At 55.5% G+C, this 20000-nt stretch overlaps 1 protein-coding gene across 3 annotated transcripts in view; it reads right to left on the bottom strand.

Moving 5' to 3' along the window:
- Positions 1-1593: 1593 nt before the first annotated feature.
- Positions 1594-20000, bottom strand: part of gpatch8 (G patch domain containing 8) — a 32612-nt gene continuing 14205 nt past the window's right edge. For 2 of the 3 annotated variants that reach the window (XM_084448887.1, XM_084448888.1), the window contains exons 3-8: positions 19697-19769; positions 11419-11486; positions 11203-11289; positions 6689-6832; positions 6338-6468; positions 1594-5859 (exon numbers count right to left, since the gene is read on the bottom strand). In XM_084448887.1, the coding sequence (XP_084305013.1) occupies positions 2061-5859; positions 6338-6468; positions 6689-6832; positions 11203-11289; positions 11419-11486; positions 19697-19769 (4302 nt within the window). In that variant the 3' untranslated portion in view covers positions 1594-2060. Of the gene's footprint in view, positions 5860-6337; positions 6469-6688; positions 6833-11202; positions 11290-11418; positions 11487-14157; positions 14200-19696; positions 19770-20000 lie in introns of all 3 variants that reach the window. The other variant, XM_084448889.1, reaches the window with a different exon arrangement.

The following is a 20000-nucleotide window of genomic DNA, read 5'->3' as shown; positions in this document are numbered from 1 at the left end:
GGTAAAACACATTGACGTTTAAATGAATATTTTATATGTGATTTCCTTTTCCACATAAAGATCAACAGCCCGTCATCCGAGCCGACATTAGGATTTACAACCACACAGCCATTGTTGAGGGTTTCCCAGCCACTGTTCAAAATAGAACTAGTGGAAGCTTTCTGACGCCGAGGCCCTTCAGGGGACCTGGTTCTGTGACGAGGCCCTTCAGGGGACCTGGTTCTGTGACGAGGCCCTTCAGGGGACCTGGTTCTGTGACGCCGAGGCCCTTCAGGGGACCTGGTTCTGTGACGCCGAGGCCCTTCAGGGGACCTGGTTCTGTGACGCCGAGGCCCTTCAGGGGACCTGGGTCTGTGACGCCGAGGCCCTTCAGGGGACCTGGTTCTGTGACGCCGAGGCCCTTCAGGGGACCTGGTTCTGTGACGCCGAGGCCCTTCAGGGGACCTGGTTCCGTCTCCAGATTGACCCTGGGTTAGGGGGGGGTCACCAACATTCAAATATTAGAGAAGTGGGACCCCACATTTATTGAGCATGTTATCTGGCTGTGTAACATTAAGATGAATGAATATTACATTGGGCTCTGGCGCCATCTACTGACTGCTGCCTTAGTTGGGATTATTCTGAAGTGCAGCAAACTAATGTCTGTCACACAAGCCAGGTCATCCACACAATGAGCTGAACAAAAACGAGACAGACAAAAATGAACTCAAAACGTTTTATTTGCAGACTCATAACATTAAAAAAGACATACCGCTGCTGCCATATTAAGGTCCCCCTCCGTGCGTCCTAGCCCCTCCCTGCGTCCTAGCCCCTCCCTGCGTCCTAGCCCCTCCCTGCGTCCTAGCCCCTCCCACACTGGACAGAAGTGTCCAGAGATAGCCTTGATAAAACACATGCCATAGTTCCCATGATCATTCTGCATCACTGCTTTTCAAACTGTAGCTACAAACCTTTAGAATGTGAAGGGATTTAACTACAGCAGTTGTATTATTATTTACACTAAGCAAAAAGTACACAAGGAAGAACGTCTCCTTTTTAAGGAGAGTTTGGGAAATAATTTAAAACAAAACAAAAATAAAAAATACAATTATTGCAGTATACTACAATCATACAATTGTTACATGATGCGAAAGCAGCATCTTGATGAACAGATTTCAGTGCAAGTCATTCAGATATATCACTACTGGGGGCGTGGCCTCAAAACCTCGTCCTCCGTTCCTCCAATGGTGACAATTACATTTGAGTCAGACACCCTCATACGAAATGAAATCCATATTTATTGTCATACTGCTTGTGACACGGCTCTACCCCCCCCCCCCCCACACACACACACACACGCATGGACATATGGACATCATATTAGCGGGATACTTCACATTACTCACTGATCTATGTACAATATGCTGTATTAGGGTCCTATAGAGAGCAAGTAGTCGTGTGAGAAAAGAACCGGTTACAAATTACAACAGAATTCAGGCGCATAGAGACGCCAGGTTAAACGACAGTCAGGCAGTTCCCAAGTCCCATCCTCATCCCCATCCTCATCCCAAGTCCCCCCTCATCCCCAGCCCCCCCCTCACCCTGTCCCTCAACACCAACAGTCTGCTTATGGCTTCAGCCACCCAAGTCTCTTTGGCTGTAGGAAACAAATCAGAACATTGACGGCGACAATCGTGTTCAGAACCAAACTGTGGAACAGAAATAGTCCAGTGGTTTGTTTACCTGGCTTCCCATTGAAAACACATGGGCTGTTTGTTAATCTTACCCAGGATCGGAGGTTCCTCAGATCAACCTTGACCTTGTCCACACGGTCCCACACCTTATGAGCCTAAAGAAAGCAGGGTCACGACCCTCGACCTCTCAGTGACCGGTCGTGTGACAGAGGGCAGTCTGATGGTGGCCGGCGTCCTCTTCTGGATCCGCCCCCACGCCGGTGGGGCGCTCTCCCTCGTCGCCCCGCCCCCCCTCCTCCTCCTCCAGACCCAGGCCCAGTCCGGTCCAGTCACGCCCCCCTCTGGGCAGGCTGGCGCGGGCTCACAGGGCTCCGCCGGAGCTCCCCCTCAGGAGCCGTGGTTGGGGGGGTGCTGGAGGTCCTGGCCTGAGAAGATGGGGTGGAGGAGGGGGTGGAGCTGCAGCGCGGCCGCGGCGGCCTGGCCGGGCCGGGGGGCGAAGAGGGCGGGGTAGAGGCCGTGGGGCATGTGGTGCAGGGCCAGGGGGGTGTGGTGGAGCGCGGAGGCGGGGATGATGTGGATTGGCTGGCCGGAGAGGAAGGCGGTGTGGTGGGCGGGGATGAGTCCGGCGTGGCCCAGAGAGTGACCCAGAGAGTGACCCAGAGAGTGGCCCAGCGAGTGGCCCAGCGAGTGGCCCAGAGGGGACAGGGAGATGGGCGTGAGGTGGTGCTGGGGGATGTGGTGCACCTGGGCCAGCTGGGCGTGGTGCGGGTGGTGGGAGGGGTGCGGGTGGATCCCCATGGCGGCGGCGGCGGCGGCGTGGTGCTGCAGGATGGCGTGCTGGACCGTGGTGAGGGAGGACGCCGCCGAGACCGGCTGCTGCTGGATGTGGATCTGCTGCATCTGTGGGGGGGGCGGAGCCGGGGCCATGTGGACCGGCGCCTGGGGGAAGGTCTTGACCTGCTTGGCGAGGAGCTGCTGCTGGATGTGCTGCTGGGCCGCCTGCTGCAGCTTGCTGTACTTCTCCATCTCCTCAGGGGTGAACGTGATTGGCTGGCTCTCCAGGGGGGCCAGCCCGTCCTCCTCCGCCTCCATGCACTCCTCCTCCTCCTCCTCCAGGCTGGGCGGGGGGTACGCCGGGTACCCGTGCATGGGGGGCTGCTGCTCCATCATGGGGTTCTGGGCGGGGTCCGGGCCCGGTTCGTACGGGGGCATCATCATGGCGGGGTCTTGGTCGAACAGCGGCCGGGGGTCCGGGAGGAGGTGGGCGTCGGGCGCCGGGCGGGGCCCCTCCTCCGGGGCGGCGGCGTTCTGGGGGTCCTCCGCCTTCTTGGCGGGCGGGGGGGGAGGCGGGGGGGGCGGGGGGAACTCTCGGATGGGCTCCACCAGGACCACCTCCCCCCCGGTGTCGGAGCCCCTCCCTGCCTTGTCCCCCTCGGTGGGGCGGGTCAGGGGGGCGACGCCGGGCTTCTTCCCCGCCTGGAGCTTCCCGAACAGGGGCAGCATGCCGCTCTTGTTGCCCAGCAGGGGGGGCAGTTTGGGGCCGAAGTAGCCCTGCGGGGGGTCCTTTATCTTGCCGGACTTGGTCCCGGGGCCGGCGTTAACGGAGCCCTTCCTGGACTGGACCTTGTCCAGGAGCTGCCGGGCAGTGAAGGAGTTCCGGTGATCTCCGGAGGAGGTGCCGGCGCGGTTGGGCGCGCGGGAGGAGGCGGAGCGCGGCGACTGCGAGCGGTAGATGCGCGAGCGGTTGAAGTCGCGTCGGCGTGCGTCGGCGCCGTCGTCTCCGCGGCGTGGCGGCCCCCGGCGGTGCGGGGAGCCCTTGGCGGAGCTGGACGAGCGACTGGCCGAGCTGTGACTCCGGCTGTAGCTCCGACGCCACGACCGGGCGCTGCTACTGCGGCTACGACTACTGGAGCTCCTCGAGCTGCTCCGCCTCCCTCGCCGCCGGCCCCGCCTCCTCCGGGCACGGCCGTGGCTGCGGGACCGCGAGCGCGACTCGTCCTCGGACGACGACGAGGAGTAGCGGCGCCGCCGAGACCGCCGCCTCCCGCCCCGGCGCTCGTACTCGGAGTCCGAGGAGCGCTTGGAGTGGTGGTGGTGGCGGCGCCGGACGCCCTCGTGGCTGTAGTCGCTGTAGCTGTCGGAGTAGCTGAGGCTGCGCTTGCTGTCGGCGCTGCTGCGGCCCGAGGAGCGCTCCGAGCTGCTGGAGTAGGACCGGCTGCGGGAGGCGGGGCCTCCTCGGTGGCGGCGGCGCCGGCTGCTTCCTCGCCGCTCCCCCCTGCGCGAGGAGCGGCTACGGGAGTGGCCCGAGTCGTCGCTGTGGTGGCGGCGCTGCTGCTGCTGGTCGCGGGGGCTGGAACGGCGGCGGCGCGAGCGCTGGGAGGCGGAGCCTCCGTCCTCCTCGCTCTCGCTGCTGGGGGGCCTGCCGGGCCCCGGGCTCTTCTGGGCCGAGGAGGAGCAGGAGGCGCTGGGGGGGCCGCCGGGCTCGGTCTTCTGGCGCTTGGCGCCGTTGTGCTCCTCGGAGGCGGCGGGGGCGTCGCCCGAGCCTCCCTCCTCCGCCCCGGACTTGGGAGGAGCTTCCTTGGCCGGTCGCTTCCTCTTCCCGGGCTCTGCTCCTGTAGCCGCCGCTGTGGTGGACGCGGACGGTTTCTCCTCCTCCTTCTCCTTCTCCTGCTCCTCCGCCTCCTCCTGGCCCGGCGCTTTGTTTTTGCTCTTCTTTCGTTTGTGTTTCTTCTTCTTCTTGGTTTTGTCCCCGGGGGCGTCGGCGGGGGCCTCTCCGTCCGCTACAGGGCCCTTCTCTTTGGCTTTGCGCTTGGAGCGCTTCCCGGACTTCTTGTGCTTCTTCTTCTTCTTCTTCTTCTTCCCTCCGCTGCCTCCGGCCTGGAGCTTCTGCTCGTCGCCCTCCTCCCCCTGGGCACCCTCGTCCTTGGAGGGGGGCTGGTCCTTTTCGGCACTGGGTCCGGGGGCGGCGGCCGCGTCCCCCTGCCCGTCTCCGGCCCCTGCGGGGGCCTGCGCTCTGGGCCCCTTCTCAGAAGCGTCTCCCGGGGGCTTGGTGGACCGGCCGGCTCGTCCGGCTCGGCCCGCTTTGTTGCGGGTCAGTTTGAAGTCGAAGTAGAGCGGGTTGCAGCTGTAGGAGAGGGAGGGCAGCGCGCGCGTGAACTCCACCAGCTCCGAGGGCCACTGCAGCGTGGTGCTCTCGTCTTTGCTCAGCACGGGGAAGAAGGGCCCCGACGGGACTTTGGGCCCCGAGTCGGGCTCTGGTGCGTCCGGCTTGCTGTCTGTCGCTGTTGCCGTGGCTGGGTCGGGGGTCGGGGCGGCGCTAGCGGGGGCGGCGGTCTCGGCCGGGCTCGGGGAGGCCTCCTCCTCCTCGGTCTTCCCCGTGGGCGGCGAGCGCAGGGGCTCTGGGATCTCGGGCGGAGCCGCCTTCTCTGGGTCGCTCTCGGTTTTGCAGTCGCTCGACTTCGGCGGCGTCTGGTCAGGGTTGTCCTCAGGCTGGCTCTCCTTCTCCTGCTCCCCCTCCCCTTCCTCCTCCTCCTCCTCTTCCTCCTTGATCTCACACTGGTCTGTGGCCTTCATGAAGAGCAGGAACTGGAAGTGAGGCTTGACGCGGCAGTGGGCCGGAGGGATGTAGTGGTAGTACTGAGGCTCCTGACCCGCGTAGCCTTCCTCCTTCTTCATCATCATCTTCAGCTTGTTGAGGGTGGAGGCCAGGGAGGCTCCGTCGTCCTGCTCCTGCTGCTGCTCCTGCGGCTGCTCCTCCGCCCCGGTCACGCTGCCCCCTCCCCCCTGGGGGCTCTCCGCGCTGCAGCCAGACGTCTCGTCCTGCCCCCCGGCCTTCTCCCCCTCCTCCTGGCTCTCCTCCCCCTCCGGGATCTCCTCCCCGTGGTCGGCGAACACGGCGGCAGCCGTCTCCAGCTTCACCGGCGCCTTCTTGGCGAAGGAGAAGGACACGCTGACCTTGGGCGCTCCGGCCGGGGTCGGGGAGGAGGCGCTGCTCTTGCCCAGGGAGAAGCTGATGATGGGGGTGGGTTTGGGGGAGGCCTGGTTGCTCCTGTCCTCCCCTGAGGAGCCCTCCAGGGCGGAGTCTACCAGGGGGACGCACTCTGGGGTCAGCGCGCCGGTGTCCTCGCCTTTCTCCCCGTCCACCGCCACCGTGGTGGTCTTGAACATGGGGCCGCTGCCCGGGGTCCTGGAACACACAAGCGCACAGATGTGGGATTCCTGGTTTTAAAAAGATATTTTTAAGGCATTTCTGCTTTATTAGGACAGGACAGTTGAGGGACAGACAGGAAAGGTGGAAGGGAGGGAGAGGGAGAGAGGGAGAGAAGAGAGAGAGAGGGAAGACATGCAGCAAAGGGCGTGGGCCGGATTCGAACCCACGCCGCTGCGGTAAGGACTAGCTTTTACATGGTACGCGCCCCAAACCATCGAGCTACCGGGGTACCCTCTGCGATTCGCTTTAACCTTAGAGCACATTCGCACACACTAATGAACCACCCTACAACCCTACAGTCACATATGCTGGGATACTAAATCAGTGTCATTTTGTTCTTTTCGAAAGCATTTCCAACTGTCTATAATGAAAACAAGCATGACCCTTTTGCTGTGGAGAAGCCCCTACAGCTGTAGTAGTCATGTGGATGTGGCCAGCAGGGGGCGCTCCTTACCGGTCCTGCTGCTTGCGCAGCTCGGCCAGCTCATGCAGCCTGCGCAGCATCTTCTCCTGCTTCTTCCCTCCTTTCCTGGAGCGCGACGACACGTTCCGCGCAAACTCCCTCTGCTTCAGCTCCTTCAGCCTCTGCAGGGGGGGGAGGAGAGAGAGAGAGATGGAGAGACAGGAGAGAGAGAGAGATTAGACCAGGTCAGGAAATCTGCTTCCACGGCAAGGGCAACGCCACGTCAGCGCAATGATGAGGCAACGCTGCGAAGCCCTCTCCTCTGTGGAAACGCCCAGGACCCCCATGGACGCTGCCTATACATGGAGAACGATGCGAGTGTAGGAGCACGCCGGTGCTGACCTGCTTGTGGGCGTGGTCGTAGGAGTTGATGTGGTTGTCAAACTCTTGGTGCTTCTGGTACTGCTTCTCACACAGCTCACAGTAGAAGTTTGCCCTCAGGTCTTCCAGGGCCTTGGCGATGGCTTTCTCCTTCTCCACCTGGTCCTGGGGGTCGGAGGAGGGAGGGAGTGAGGAACATCGCTAAAGCTTCAAGATATCAACAGCACTGGGTTAGAGCCCAGCGTGACAATGTCATTTACAACTTAGAATAACCCTACTACACAAACACCGACTTTATTGATCCGTTCAGATTTTGAAATGAGTTTAAACCTGAGAGACTCAACACCACGACACCTCAAATCTACTATGGCAAATGAACCCTAACCCTAACCCAAACATACAGTCTATCCTAGGGCTTAGTTATTGGATGGCACTGTAGAACAAGTCCAAATATAATTGAGCTGTGAAAGGGACTGCATGCAAACGATGGCATCCAGCCGGCCGGGCGTGACACCGTCACCTGCTGCAGTACATCCCTGTGAGAGCATTCCACTGACTGACTGACTGTCTGGTCGCCTGGGAAACAGCTACTGTATGCCCGCCAGCTGTCAGGTTTCAGGTTCAATGAGGAACAAATTGCATCACGTTTACACAGGATGAATTACATGGACATGCCCTTTACAATATGAATGTTAAAAAGACGGGTACATTAAACTAGACGTCGTTTTAAAGGAGAGGTATTCAGATTATGCATTTTCATTGAGCAGTCAGATACAGGATGGTTAGTTCCTATAGTGCTCAGATAGAGGATAGTTAGTTCCTAAAGTGCTCAGATAGAGGATAGTTAGTTCCTATAGTGCTCAGATAGGGGATGGTTAGTTCCTATAGTGCTCAGATAGGGGATGGTTAGTTCCTATAGTGCTCAGATAGGGGGTGGTTAGTTCCTATAGTGCTCAGATAGAGGATGGTTAGTTCCTATAGTGCTCAGATAGAGGATGGTTAGTTCCTATAGTGCTCAGATAGAGGATGGATAGTTCCTATAGTGCTCAGATAGAGGATGGTTAGTTCCTATAGTGCTCAGATAGAGGATGGTTAGTTCCTATAGTGCTCAGATAGAGGATGGTAGAGTTCCTATAGTGCTCAGATAGAGGATGGTTAGTTCCTATAGTGCTCAGATAGAGGATAGTTAGTTCCTATAGTGCTCAGATAGAGGATAGTTAGTTCCTATAGTGCTCAGATAGAGGATGGTAGAGTTCCTATAGTGCTCAGATAGAGGATGGTTAGTTCCTATAGTGCTCACATAGGGGATGGTAGTTCCTATAGTGCTCAGATAGGGGATGGTTAGTTCCTATAGTGCTCAGATAGAGGATGGTAGTTCCTATAGTGCTCAGATAGAGGATGGTTAGTTCCTATAGTGCTCAGATAGAGGATGGTAGTTCCTATAGTGCTCAGATAGGGGATGGTAGTTCCTATAGTGCTCAGATAGGGGATGGTTAGTTCCTATAGTGCTCAGATGGAGGATGGTTTGTTCCTATAGTGCTCAGATAGGGGATGGTTAGTTCCTATAGTGCTCAGATACAGGATGGATGGTTCCTATAGTGCTCAGATAGAGGATGGTAGAGTTCCTATAGTGCTCAGATAGAGGATGGTTGGTTCCTATAGTGCTCAGATAGAGGATAGTTAGTTCCTATAGTGCTCAGATAGAGGATAGTTAGTTCCTATAGTGCTCAGATAGAGCATGGTTAGTTCCTATAGTGTTCAGATAGAGGATGGTTAGTTCCTATAGTGCTCAGATAGAGGATGGTTAGTTCCTATAGTGCTCAGATAGAGGATGGTAGAGTTCCTATAGTGCTCAGATAGAGGATGGTTAGTTCCTATAGTGCTCAGATAGGGGATGGTTAGTTCCTATAGTGCTCAGATAGGGGATGGTAGTTCCTATAGTGCTCAGATAGAGGATGGTAGAGTTCCTATAGTGCTCAGATAGAGGATGGTTAGTTCCTATAGTGCTCAGATAGAGGATGGTTAGTTCCTATAGTGCTCAGATAGAGGATGGTTAGTTCCTATAGTGCTCAGATAGAGGATGGATAGTTCCTATAGTGCTCTGATAGAGGATGGTTAGTTCCTATAGTGCTCAGATAGAGGATAGTTAGTTCCTATAGTGCTCAGATAGAGGATAGTTAGTTCCTATAGTGCTCAGATAGAGGATGGTTAGTTCCTATAGTGCTCAGATAGAGGATAGTTAGTTCCTATAGTGCTCAGATAGAGGATAGTTAGTTCCTATAGTGCTCAGATAGGGGATGGTTAGTTCCTATAGTGCTCAGATAGAGGATGGTTAGTTCCTATAGTGCTCAGATAGAGGATGGATAGTTCCTATAGTGCTCAGATAGAGGATGGTTAGTTCCTATAGTGCTCTGATAGAGGATGGTTAGTTCCTATAGTGCTCAGATAGAGGATGGTAGAGTTCCTATAGTGCTCAGATAGGGGATGGTTAGTTCCTATAGTGCTCAGATAGAGGATAGTTAGTTCCTATAGTGCTCAGATAGAGCATGGTTAGTTCCTATAGTGCTCAGATAGGGGATGGTTAGTTCCTATAGTGCTCAGATAGGGGATGGTTAGTTCCTATAGTGCTCAGATAGAGGATGGTTAGTTCCTATAGTGCTCAGATAGAGGATAGTTAGTTCCTATAGTGCTCAGATAGGGGATGGTTAGTTCCTATAGTGCTCAGATAGAGGATGGTTAGTTCCTATAGTGCTCAGATAGGGGATGGTTAGTTCCTATAGTGCTCAGATAGAGGATAGTTAGTTCCTATAGTGCTCAGATAGAGGATGGTTAGTTCCTATAGTGCTCAGATAGAGGATGGATGGTTCCTATAGTGCTCAGATAGAGGATGGATGGTTCCTATAGTGCTCAGATAGAGGATGGTTAGTTCCATTTTAACTACTGTTCCACCCCCAGTCCCTGATTGGTTCCGGTAGATGATGACGAGACACACGACTGGAGTCCGCTAGTAGAATGAAGCAATGAGTGGCAACGTTAACGTTTTGGAGAAAGTTTGATCTATGTTTCTTACGCTGATTGGCTGAAGGAGTTGGTCTGTCAAGGCAAGTAATCCCGCCCACTCAAATCGCTCAGTGCGTTCTGAAATCGTGAAAATGTATTTTTTTCCCACAATGAGTCTTTGTTTACCAGGCTAAACCAGGGGGGCTGGGGTCACAGTCCAGCCGCTGACTGAGGAGGACGGAACAGCACCACCACCATTACATTAAGATATATCTCCTCCTTCCTGCTGATATCTCTCCTCCTCCTTCGCTCCCTGATATCTCTCCTCCTCCTTTGCTCCCAGTCTCTCTCCCCCTCCCTCACTCCCAGTCTCTCTCCCCCTCCCTCACTCCCTCATACCCTCACTGCACTTACACCAGCACAGGAAAGATGACTCCACCTCCCTAGATGACGTGATCCATGTAGATGGAGAGAGCGAGGGGTGGAGAGAGGGAGGAGAGAGAGCGAGGGGTGGAGAGAGGGAGGAGAGAGAGCGAGGGGTGGAGAGAGGGAGGAGAGAGAGCGAGGGGTGGAGAGAGGGAGGAGAGAGAGCGAGGGGTGGAGAGAGGGAGGAGAGAGCGAGGGGTGGAGAGAGGGAGGAGAGAGCGAGGGGTGGAGAGAGGGAGGAGAGAGCGAGGGGTGGAGAGAGGGAGGAGAGAGCGAGGGGTGGAGAGAGGGAGGAGAGAGAGCGAGGGGTGGAGAGAGGGAGGAGAGAGAGCGAGGGGTGGAGAGAGGGAGGAGAGAGCGAGGGGTGGAGAGAGGGAGGAGAGAGCGAGGGGTGGAGAGAGGGGGGGAGAGAGCGAGGGGTGGAGAGAGGGAGGAGAGAGAGCGAGGGGTGGAGAGAGGGAGGAGAGAGAGCGAGGGGTGGAGAGAGGGAGGAGAGAGCGAGGGGTGGAGAGAGGGAGGAGAGAGAGCGAGGGGTGGAGAGAGGGAGGAGAGAGAGCGAGGGGTGGAGAGAGGGAGGATAGAGCGAGGGGTGGAGAGAGGGAGGACAGAGGAACCTCTGTGTTCTCCTTCCACACAGAACGACAGCGATCTTAATGAGCCAGGATTTTAACGAGACAGAATCTTAAGGAGACAGGATCTTAACGAACCAAGATCTTAACGAACCAGGATCTTAACGAGACAGGATCTTAGCGAGACAGAATCTTAGCGAGACAGAATCTTAGCGAGACAGAATCTTAGCGAGACAGAATCTTAGCGAGACAGAATCTTAGCGAGACAGAATCTTAACGAGACAGAATCTTAACGAGACAGAATCTTAACGAGACAGAATCTTAACGAGACAGAATCTTAACGAGACAGAATCTTAACGAAACAGGGCTACGATTCAGAGGTATAGGACGACGTATCAGGGAGATGTGGTCTGGGTGGACAGAACTGAATCGTTCAAGAGCAGGAGAGTCGGTTTGAGACCAGAGGGAGGATAATAGAGGCCTCTGTGGAAAGGAGCACTTGAGAAGAACCGATGACCCGACGCAGCACAAGCGCCTCACCTTGTACTTCTGGCGCAGTTCCTCCGTGTCCTCCTTCTCCACCTCCAGCACTCTCCTCTTCTCCGTGGCGTCCTCTGCATAGTCCAGCTGCAGACGCAGGAGACGGCAGAGTTAAGGCACCCAAGAGAACTCACCGCCGAGTGTGGTAAACAGAGCGAGGCCCTCCTTCCTCAAACTCCATCTAGCGGGAGCAGATAATCCAGCATGCGGCCTCACCTCCATCTCCATGCGTCCCATCCCCATGACATCATATTTGAGGATGATGGGCACAGGGTCGGTGCGTCCTGGGGGGGGGGGGCGGGGACAGAGAGAGGGGGAGATGAGACTCAGAAACACAGATGAGGGGGGTTGTGGGGGGGGGGGGGGGAGAGCTCGGGGACAGCCTGCTTTTAGAGCACAGGGTGCTGGGGTTAGAGAATATTGCCTTGAAGTGCAAAGAGACCAGAAAGCTACAGTGAACCAAACACCAGCCATTCTCACAGCTTACCACAGCCACCGGGCAAGAGCTCCGCCCCGCTACTCACTCCTCCCCTCAGCCTCTCTCTTTAGAACGGCTCGCTCGCCTCTCTGTCCTACCCATCCTGTATCTGGGACAGCGGGGGAACGGAAGCCATTGGGAGCAGTTCAGAAACTCTGGCTTTTCTTTGGAGTGAGGAGAGTAAAGGAAAGAGAACTGGATAGAAAGACAAGTGGCAGAGACCGAGTTGAAGCCAATTTGTGTGAGTATCTCTGTGACTCTTCTCCAGCCTCTAGCCCTGCTGAGGCCAGCCTCCCCCGCTCTGTGGCCCCTCCCCTACCTGCCTCCCCGGCTCTGTGGCCCCTCCCCTACTCACTCGGTCCGGTTAAAGCACAGCGCTGAGGTTACCAAGGACAACGCTGCCGGAGGGGCTGACGCAGCTGCAGATTACTGAGCTCCACTGCGACAACGCAGGACATGAGGCCCCTACAGCCCCTCCTCCTTTACCCCCCCTCTGAACTGCTCAATGACCGCCTGACCCTCACCGCCCTCTAGTGACCCATAGGAGCGCCCAAACCCAGCCCCCTCCCCTCTTAGACTACTCCCCCCGTTGTCTACTCGAGCCATGTCATGTAAGCTGTGAAAAGAGCTAGATCAGAAGGAAATTAACTTTAGAAAAATAAACAACAAACCAAAAACAACCAAAAACAGAATGAAACAGAAAAAAAAAATCAAAACTACGTTGGAGATTGACACATAATTGCTTAATCCACTCATAACCAGCCAAACGAAGCAGAGAGAGAGAGAGAGAGAGGGAGAGAGAGAGAGAGAGAGGGGGGAGGAGTAAAAAAGGACACAAGCACTGAACTACAGCGGAGTGACGTCACAGGCCAGGAATCGCCATGGTGACAGTGCAGGGGAGGGGATACTCACCTGGGAATGGGGGTTTGGGGGAGGGGGGACAGACAGACACACAGACAGATAGGGGTTCTCCCAAAAAAAAAAGGCACAAAACAGAATTTGGACTAGTCTGCTGCAGCAGTGGCTGTTTCAGCCAGGTAAGATATTCAATGTGGTAAAACTCCAATCAGCAATTCAGTTTGGTTTCAGTTTTTTTTTCTTTTTTCCCCATGCTCTTGTTTTTTTCCCTCAATAATGGATTTACCAGTCAGTTTATACCGTTGGGCATGTGGGACATCTAGTCAGTTTATACCATTGGGCATGTGGGACATCTAGTCAGTTTATACCGTTGGGCATGTGGGACATCTAGTCAGTTTATACCGTTGGGCATGTGGGACATCTAGTCCGTTTATACCATTGGGCATGTGGGACATCTAGTCAGTTTATACCGTTGGGCATGTGGGACATCAAGCTTTAGAAACGGATGTCTAGGGAGCCATTGGGCTGAGAATTAACACCCACACTATCTGTCATGGATGATCAAATCACCATATATATTTATTTTTGACTTCACTGCCGAGAATGGACGAGACAGGTTAATTAAGTCTGCATTAAAGTTCGATTGTGTATTAAGCCATATCCAAGGCACTATTCTATTAAGTTATTATATTTCAAAAAGGATAGTAGGCCAAAGGTCAAACTGCAACCTCATTACTCACAGACGAGTCATTAATTCATATCCCATGGCAGCAAAGGGAAAGATCCATGTAGTTGTGTGTTCACTTGTGGCCCCTCCCTACGCTGCTGTCTGGTCTGGGGTTCACAGCCCAATGGTATAAGAGCACTTCATAAGTCATGTCTGGTCAGGACCACGTCTGGTCAGGACCTGCCTGGACTCCATCCCCCACTGCAGGGTCTGTCTGCTGGGTGGTGCTCGGAGACACATCCCCACTCTAGGATTGGGCACAATGTACACAACCAGGAGAATTACAAAAGCCTCATCATATCTATTAAATGTACCCGAGGTAATATCTGGTGATGCTACGGGAATATCTCCATGTGTATAGAATGCCTGGGTGCTGTTGAGCAGTAGAACCACAAGGGGGCGTGCTAGCCACCAGCCCACAGACAGGCCGTCAACATGAGTTCCCCTCCAGACCCGTCTCACTGAGACCACAGGGAGGAGTCACAGTCCAGGCCCAGAGTCTCGAGAGGATTAGGATTCACAAACCAATCACAAAAGTCCCAAAAACGATCACCATTTTAAAAAACACAGTGACGATACTTTCAGCATTACCCATTCCAGTGGAAAAGAAAGAGACTGGACAAAAACGTGTGCATCTAAATCACAAGGGGTGAATCACAAGGAAACAAAAAACAAAAAAAAACTGAAAACAAACAAAATGTGAATGTTCTAAATGTATTTTATATGAGAGAATATACAAGCAGCAGGATGAAGACTAACACACAGAAAGTTGAAAGCCTGTAGCATTGGTGCTCTGATGACGGGGAAACAACAAATGAAATTTGAAAATGGGAGAAAGAAAATAAAAAACGAAAATAAAAAACAATTCAATCGGGGGAAAAATAACATTTACCACTAAGTTTACCATCAGCACAACATGGGCAGGATCAAATCGCTGTAAAAAAGAAACACCAATTGGTTAAGCAGGAAGATTGAGGCACAGAGAAGGGAGGGTGGGGTCGGGGGGGGGGTTGTGGGGTTTAGGGGGTCAGTAGGGGGCCTCAGAGCCCCCCTCCTCTCTTCACTCTGGCCTGGGTGCTTACAGGGACCTCCTCTCACCACTCTCCCCCACCTGCCCTTCCCAGCCCCCGTTCCCTGGCCTGGCCTGGCCTGGTCTGGTCTGGCCTGGCCTGGTCTGGTCTGGTCTGGCCTGGTCTGGTCTGGTCTGGTCTGGTCTGGTCTGGTCTGGTCTGGTCTGGTCTGGTCTGGTCTGGTCTGGTCTGGTCTGGTCTGGCCTGGTCTGGTCTGGTCTGGTCTGGTCTGGTCTGGTCTGGTCTGGCCTGGTCTGGCCTGGTCTGGTCTGGCCTGGTCTGGCCTGGTCTGGTCTGGCTCGCACCCCCATACCTCACTAGCCTGGCCTCACCAGGTCAAACTAAGCCCCGTGCTGCTCTTCTGAGGAAAACCCCAAACCCTGTTGTATCCCCATAGTTCCCGTCACCCCCATGACCCCTGACCTTTCACCCTACCCGCAGCCTGGGAGCACAGCTGTTCAATAACCACCCGACGGACGAGCACCCTGGAGGACGAGGACGTTGTTCCCAGGGGCGTGGATGACGCAGCAGAGCGCGAGGAGAGGGCGCTGGAAACGGGAGGGGTGGTGAGGGCTCATGCTTACCTACCGAGCGTTCACAATCTACACGCAGCGTCTGCGCTAACGTGTCCTAATCATGCCCCGTTTTATATACCCAACATGCAATCAGTCACCTGGGACCCCTGACGACACCACTAGACACACAACCACCATCTTCCCCTCAGCCTGGTTAGCGTGTCCCCCAGACCCCACTCGCCCCTCTGTCACCGGCCCCAGCAGGCTCATTTGGGGACATGCTTACCCCCCGGGATGGTGAACACATGTGCTACAGGAATGGACCTGGAACAAGGGGGGGCGGGGCTTTGAGCGGCGCTTAGGAGAGATGGTCGGCCATCGCCGTGCGTCCGTGGAGAGAGTAGGCGGACTCGTGGTCGTGCCGTTTTATGTGCGCTGAGCAGCGTTTAGCCTAGCGGTGTGAGGTCCCTAGCGTGGGGGTGGGGGGCCTCCAGCACGGCTCAAAGCCCCTGGGGGGGCCACGTTTCCAGGGCAGGCAGGAGAGGAGCACCTTGGGGACAAACAGGCAGGGGGAGGGGTGGGGGGAGTGTGACCGTGGGGGGGCGGAGACATCTCGGGGTGCGGGAGGGTGGTGTGAGGGGTTCCCTGGAAGTTTACCCTACGGCCCTGTCAGTGACTGGTCTGACACACACACACACACACACAGATAAACATGTCTCAGTCCCACATTACGACCACAAACACACACACACACACACACGCGCACGCACGCACGCACACACACTTCACAGGTGTGGAGGTAGATACAGGCAAACAGGCAGAGGGGGAAACGCATCTACTCTGCAAGCCATTCAAAGACTGAGCCATGGTCACAGCCAATCAGAACCCCCCGTCACAGCCAATCAGAACCCCCCATCGCAGCCACAAACACTCCAGAGAAAAACACACATCTAAACACTTGGAACGGATGATTCTAGAGGATGTGATGGAATCTTTGCTTACTAGATCTATCCTTGATTTCAGATGGATTTTTTTTTTGCTTTTGTTTTCTCAAATCAAAACTTTGTACACGTGAGCAGATTTTGCAATAGTGAAATAGGAGTTTAGTGATTTATAAAGCCAAGAAGATGAAGCTGAGAAAGGCCATTAGCCTACATTGTAAAGGGGGTGTTACAGTAAGGTCAATTGTCGAGTGGCAGAAACACATACACACACGCTAACATACGTACGTACACACACACACACACACACACACATACGGACATACAGAGGGAATCCAACAAACCTTACCTAAAAAAGGGCAAAAAAGAACAAAAGCAGAATAAGAACAGAGTCAATACAGTGAGAACTTAAACGCATAGGGGACACATTGCTCATTCAAAATTCAAAATGGTCGTCTGTTCTGACAGGTGGGAGAGAAAGAAGAGGAAGATTATAATCCCGTATCGTGACCCCACAGTGGGGTCGTGACCCCACAGACCCCACAGTGACGTAACGGTGTGACTGTGCTGCGCGCCCTCCCCTAAGTAAGCAGATTGCCATATTTGTACACAGTCATTTGGGTTGGAACACCAGAACATGAATCCCCCAAAACAATCGGACCTGCTGTGCCAGGGACAGCTACCCACCGAAGGTTACGTAACAACACAACGCTCTTGCCAACGGTCCCAGGACGGGGACATGTACCCCCTAAACGGGGATGTACTCCCTTACTGCCACTTTAAAGCTGCCGTGCTCGTCACATCTAACAGAACCCCACCCTGGTGGTTCCGGGGCACTTGAAAACAAACGGCCACATTCACCACCCGGGTCAGCGGGGCGTGTTTGTTTCCATTCTGGACCTTGCGTCACGGAAGCGCAGTATATTTGCTCACTGACAGGAAGCTCCCGCTCCGTCCAGCAGGGGGCAGCGTCCCAGTGGTTGCCGACTGGGGAACTAAAGGCCATATAAGTCCATGAGCAGAGGACAGACACATTGACACACGATGGTCAATGTGAAGGACTACCGTGGGGCGTCCACATCCGACGCCATGCCAACAAGAGCTTCGGAGCGCCGTGTGTTTAGGTTAGCAGGGCTCGCTCATTCCTCTGAGCGCCGGCGGAGCAGAGCGAGGTCGGCAGGGCGGGGCCGATCCTCTGACAGATAAGCTACAGAAGCCAACGACAAACTGCTCTCACAACAACAAACACATCCGCAACGCCCTCCACCACGCCACGCTGCTGCCCGCCAGCAGAAACAACACCCTTCCATGACTTCAACTCACAAGCACGAGAAAGTGTGTGTGTGGCCGAGTGTGTGTGCATGTGTGTGTGTGGCCGTGTGTGTGCGTGTTAGCCCTGATGTGTGCGTGTGCATGTTAGCCCTGATGTGTGTGTGTGTGTGTGTGTGTGTGTGTTAGTCCTGATGTACTCACTGTTCAGGGATGTTTCTCATTAACGTGCTGTAATTCAGCACAGATGTTTCCAGTGGGGTGCACTGAGAGAGGGGTGTGTGAGTGTGTGAGAGTGTGTGTGTGTGTGTGTGAGTGTGTGAGTGTGTGTGAGTGTGTGTGAGAGAGAGAGAGAGAGAGAGAGGCCAGCCTGGGACAGAGGGTTGGATGTGGGAGGAAGTGAGATGGTTGTGCGTGAAAGTCGAGTCGACAAGAACGGGGGGGACTGTATTTGTAATCAGTAGTGAGGCGGTTGGTGAAGGGTTAAGGGGCGGTTGGTGAAGGGTTAAGGGGCGGTTGGTGAAGGGTTAAGGGGCGGTTGGTGAAGGGTTAAGGGGAGGTTGGTGAAGGGTTAAGGGGCGGTTGGTGAAGGGTTAAGGGGAGGTTGGTGAAGGGTTAAGGGGCGGTTGGTGAAGGGTTAAGGGGCGGTTGGTGAAGGGTTAAGGGGAGGTTGGTGAAGGGTTAAGGGGAGGTTGGTGAAGGGTTAAGGGGAGGTTGGTGAAGGGTTAAGGGGCGGTTGGTGAAGGGTTAAGGGGCGGTTGGTGAAGGGTTAAGGGGCGGTTGGTGAAGGGTTAAGGGGCGGTTGGTGAAGGGTTAAGGGGCGGTTGGTGAAGGGTTAAGGGGCGGTTGGTGAAGGGTTAAGGGGCGGTTGGTGAAGGGTTAAGGGGCGGTTGGTGAAGGGTTAAGGGGCGGTTGGTGAAGGGTTAAGGGGCGGTTGGTGAAGGGTTAAGGGGCGGTTGGTGAAGGGTTAAGGGGCGGTTGGTGAAGGGTTAACAGCCCTCAGCAGACTGCATGGACTAATCTGCCTGCCAACAATGACATCACTCAACGCCCGGAGAAAACAACACTATATATCACCCCACTCACTGAGGAGCAGAGGGGAAGAACAGAGAGAGAGAGAGAGAGAGAGAGAGAGAGAGAGAGAGAAGAGAGAATGTAGCAGGCAGGAGGCGAGCCAAGGCGCTGCACCACTGCCAGAGCCAATGAGCCTGTGAGCAGAGCAGAGCTGAGCTAATGGGGGGGGCGGAGCCCGGCAGAGCTGAGCTAATGGGGGGGGCGGAGCCCGGCAGAGCTGCGCTAATGAGGGGGGCGGAGCCTGACTGAGCTAATGAGGGGGGCGGAGCCCGCAGCCCCGCCGGTCACTACCGGTACGGCCGGCCGACCGCAGCCACCGCGGGATAAACGCCGTCGACGCACGCCGAGCCCCTCTGGGGTCCGGAGCGGCGGCGGCGCCATTAATGCGCTGGCGAGGGCGTTGGGAGACTGAGCTGGTCCCTGCGCACACGGACATCATGACCCCCGCCCGCCGCCGACATCATGACCCCCACCCACTGTCGGGGTGCCTGGAGATCAGGCCTGCGTCCACTCGCTCTGAGGGCCCGGCCGTGATGACCCACGCTGAGACGGGGTTCATAGACATGAGGTACAGTAGTTCCATCCAGACTGAACCCAGAGGATCAGCGTTTTCCAGCCCTGTAGCCGAATCAAGCAAAACTGCGTCGTTATTCATCGGGGGACGATTTCAAGCGCCGGTTACAACAGATCAATAATCCTTAAAAAAATAAATAAAGAGAGACACGATTAACAGTCTAATCTAATCAACTAATTACCCCGATTACTGGAGGAGAGAAGCCCACTGCAATGGCGCCACTTATGTACTGCTGATTCCATTAACGTGTAGTGATGACATCAGCTGGGCCTACAGTACGCTGGCGGCAAGGTGGGCTTCCTCGGACCCCGGGGCCGGTTTGAGAAGCAGGACAAGCGGCCGTTCCTGCTGTCTGAGAGCAGCCCTCCCTGGGGGTCTCGGGTGGGGGGGGGGGGGGGCGTCCGGTCTGAAAAACAAACCGTCTGCGTCGCCCGCTAAAAGATCTGCCCCACTTTAGTCAGACGTGCTCTGGGGGAGGAACAGCAACGACACAAATAGCCACCTCTACTGGCCTCTCCCTCCCTGTTGATACCCCCCCCACCGACCCCCCCCCCCCCCCCCCCCCCGTGCCAGGGTTCATTCACTCAGTCATATCTCTCTAGCGCCTGGGTCCGCTGAGGCCGCGAGGGACCGACAGGCACAACTGGGCCACGTCAATAAACCTTCTATTCCAGCCCAGTGACAGAGACTGAACCAGACAGACCCCCCAAAAAGATCAGTAAAAAACCTGAGAAGAGTGGTGAGAGGAGTAGAGACTAGAGACCAGCACGAGAGAGAGAGAGAGACAGACAGAGAGAGACAGAGAGAGAGACAGAGAGAGACAGAGAGAGAGAGAGAGAGAGAGAGAGACAGAGAGAGACAGAGAGAGAGAGAGAGAGACAGAGAGAGAGAGAGAGAGAGAGACAGAGAGAGAGAGAGAGAGAGAGACAGAGAGAGAGAGAGAGAGACAGAGAGAGAGAGAGAGAGCGGTATGGGGGGAGGTGCTCACCCTGCATGGTGCGTCCCAGTCCCTGGCCCAGCTTCCAGCCATGTTTCTGGAGCAGCCGGTGGCCGATGTTGTCCTGGCAGAGAGAACAGAGGAGAGAAAGACCACAAATATTCCAATAATAAGAAGAGCTTTTCCCGTGGGTACGGGTCAGTCAATCACACACAGACCATCAGCACCGCCACCACCACCATCATCATCATCATCAACATCCTCGCCATCATCACCTACAGTGTGACATCAGTGTCGTCCAGCAGAGTGAGTGGTCAGGGCTGGGAGATTGAGAAGAGGGGAAATCTTTGCTCTG

Source organism: Borostomias antarcticus, assembly GCF_949987555.1.
Source record: "Borostomias antarcticus genome assembly, chromosome: 14".
Lineage (NCBI taxonomy): Eukaryota > Metazoa > Chordata > Actinopteri > Stomiiformes > Stomiidae > Borostomias > Borostomias antarcticus.
This window is presented reverse-complemented; position numbering and strand designations above follow the sequence as displayed.